We start from the raw sequence: 3,018 nt of genomic DNA, 5'->3' as shown, positions 1-3,018 counted from the left end.
TTCTCGGCTCGATTTCCACACACACACACACACACACACACACACGCCTGTCCTGGCTGCTGCCTCTCCCCAGCTTCGAGGCTTATTACAGAGTCCGGTTTCATGTCTTTCCATCTGCATGTGCGTATGTGATGGAGTCCAGGTGCTTGAGAAGCCAAAAGAACAGCTGCTTTTTTCCCCCTACAGCTAGCAGCAGCTTGCCTGGGTATTGCAAGAGTCCAGCTGAGAACAGAGTGCCACAGGGGAAGGGAGTCCTGCCTTGAACCACTAGGTGCAACAGCTGTGAATTGTGGCCACACTGTTAAAAAAAATGTGCCAGGGAGGTCAAGATAAGGGGAATGCTGTAGAGTCATAGAATCATAGAATAGTAGTGTTGGAAGGGGCCTATAAGACATGCTTTGTTCTGACCCTATCACTTTCCAAAGAGTAACACTGAAAGATGAAGCCAGACACCCATTTTGTTTTGTTTCCCTTTATGTACCCATTCGTAATGCATATTATTTCCTCTCTCTCTCTCTCTCTCTCCCTCTCTTTCTCTCTCTCATGCCTGTCCCATTCTCAGCTGTTACCTTGTCCTGATCGAGACAATCTCACACTGACAAGCTGTGCCTTGCACCCTCTGAAGCCACAACAGCAAACTACGATTTATGTCTACTGAATGAGGAATGCCACGACGTGGGATGACCCATGCCAGCACTGCTTCCGGCACTGTTCAGACACCAGTTGTCAATGGCCAGTCCCACAGCTCACTTATGCAACAGTATACGTTCAATGTGCAGCCAACCTGAGGCACAGTGCAGATGACAAGGGTGATGGCACACGCTCATGAATGTGCACCACAGGCGGATAAAGCTTGACCTTGATCCTTGCCACCACTAGGAACTTCCTTACTATGCAGCACCTTGCACCGAAGGGCAACATCAACGATCTTTCATGATCACTGCCAGTCTGTACTTCTCAGTGGTATGTCTGTGGCCCGCCATTTCCACAGTAAGATGCTGTACCACTCTGCAAGCTTCAGCAGCAGTTCCAGCTCCTCTATGTTTCATGAGGTCTTGTAACTTTGCTTGACTCTTCACAGCCGTTGCGCGCTTTCCCATACAAGAACGAGAGTACTCTTTCACTTTCACTTGCTCAATGTGATGGTGGCAGTGATGGAGGGGGACTTTTGTTCATTCCTAAAATCCTAGCAGCAACCATTGACCTCCCCACAGAGAAAAGGGGATGAAGTTCCACCTGCCCCCAACTGAGACCCCAACTCTCTCTTATCATCCTTCTCAGCCAGCAGCTTAAAAGTCAGAATGGCATCATTCCCCCACCAGCATGTTGGGAATTTTTCACTATAGCCAGTGACGCTCCCTGGGGAACGCTGCTACAAAACTCTCATCTTTTTAACTATCTATCTTTCCGTGCTCAGTCAATGGCATGCGTAGCTGGGATGGAGACTAGCAGAGAGCATCAGAGAGAGTACATACCTCTCTGCTCCAATTCTGCTGCTACTGCTGCCTTAAAGGAAGTTGTTCCGGAGGCTCTCTGTCAACAAGCAGTTCTGTGTGGCCCAGAAGCTTGTCAACCCAAGGGTGGGGCATCTTTATGGGGAAACAACCCCACGCACAGCCAGCCACCCGTGCCTGCCACTCGGCTCCCGCCTTGCCTCACTCACCCTTCTTGGAGCAGCCGAGTCTCTGAATGGTTCATAACATGGCTCATCACACTGAATAAAAACAGGGCAAAGTTGCCCACTCCGCTCTCCGCCGGCTCCAGAACACTGCAGGGCCCCCTCAAAGCCCCCTTCCGGGCTCCCCCTCGTGCAGCCACGGGTTACAAGGAAAAGGTGGGGTTCTCTCCTGCCTCGGGTCGACCTGTTGGGGCTCTGGTCCAGCGCCTGCCTCATAGAGCCCCTTGTTCCGCGCGGACCGGCTCCTCTTTCTGCTTCTTGCGCTGCCGCTTGGCCCGCCAGCAGACCACGGCGCCCGCCAGCAGGCCCGCCCCGAAGACCAGGGTGGCCACCGAGACCACCTTGGCGATGCCCATGTGGGGCCCGTTGATGGTGAAGGTGATGCAGGTGGCGGCGACGCCGATGACCAGGGAGACGATGCCGAAGGGGAAGACGCAGCGGTACCACGACTTCTCCGTCCCGCCCGTGGCCAGGGCCAGTTTGTGGAGCGTGGCGGTGGAGTCCGTGGTGGCGGCCACCGGCAGCGCCGGCTTCCCTCCTTGCAGGCACGTGAGCGAGTTGGACTTGCAGCCCATCATCCCGGCGGGCGCGCGGAGGAAGGCGGCGGCGGCGGCGGCGGCGCGCAAGCGAGGACGGAGAAGCGCCGCGAAGCCCTGCGCGCCGCCCCGCTCGCTGCTGCGCCCGGCAGCCCCTCGCGCTCTGCTCGCCGCGGGCACCCGCCGGCTCTTTTGCCGGAGCGCCGGCTGGCCATTGGCGGGCGCGGGCAGTGATCTCACGCCCGGGGGCGGGGGCTCGGGCAGCCGCTGGGCGGGGGCCCGGCTGCGAGCGCCGCCGCCCCGCCCCGCCCCGAGCCGCGCCGGGCTGCGCTGTCGGCCGCGCGCTGCGCACCCGCCGATGCCGCCTTTCGCGGCGGCTCGCCTCGCCTCGCTCCTGCGTGGCGTCCCGCGCGTGTTTGTCGCCGGGAATAGCTCGGCTGTTCTTCGCTGCCGCCGTGAGCCGCCTCGGGGGGGCTTCTGCCCTGAAAGGCGGCCCAGAATTCCTTTAGATAAATAAATGGGAACTGGGCGTTGGGAACTTTTTACGCGCGCGGTGCGCGTGTCTCCTCTCCATGTGGGAGCTGCTTTGGATGGGCGACGAGGAGGCAGACGGGGGCAACTAGTCCAGGCGGCTACACATTCGTTCCCAAAGTATCGCAGGCAGCACGCCTCTCCGTCCCGGGTGGCTGGAGAGGTTTGAATGCGACGGGGTGGTTTGTTTGTGGTTGTAAATAATTTTTCAAAGACCGTTTCCGGGGAAACGGAAGTGGGAGGGTGCTATTGCCCGCACGTGGTGCGTATGGA

General features: G+C 58.1%; 1 protein-coding gene across 1 annotated transcript; it reads right to left on the bottom strand.

Annotated features, from left to right (window-relative positions):
* Positions 1 to 355: 355 nt before the first annotated feature.
* LOC146336686 (transmembrane protein 100-like) lies at positions 356 to 2,373 on the bottom strand. The gene has a single exon (XM_084819209.1). It carries the CDS (start codon positions 2,254 to 2,256, stop codon positions 1,891 to 1,893), a length of 366 nt encoding a protein of 121 aa, XP_084675335.1. The 5' UTR covers positions 2,257 to 2,373; the 3' UTR covers positions 356 to 1,890.
* Positions 2,374 to 3,018: the final 645 nt, after the last annotated feature.

Source organism: Heloderma suspectum, chromosome 12, assembly GCF_057233095.1.
Source record: "Heloderma suspectum isolate Gila_16-S chromosome 12, 16-S_ref, whole genome shotgun sequence".
Taxonomy (NCBI): domain Eukaryota; kingdom Metazoa; phylum Chordata; class Lepidosauria; order Squamata; family Helodermatidae; genus Heloderma; species Heloderma suspectum.
The sequence above is the reverse complement of the archived record's forward strand: the minus strand, read 5'-3'. Positions and strand labels throughout refer to the sequence as shown.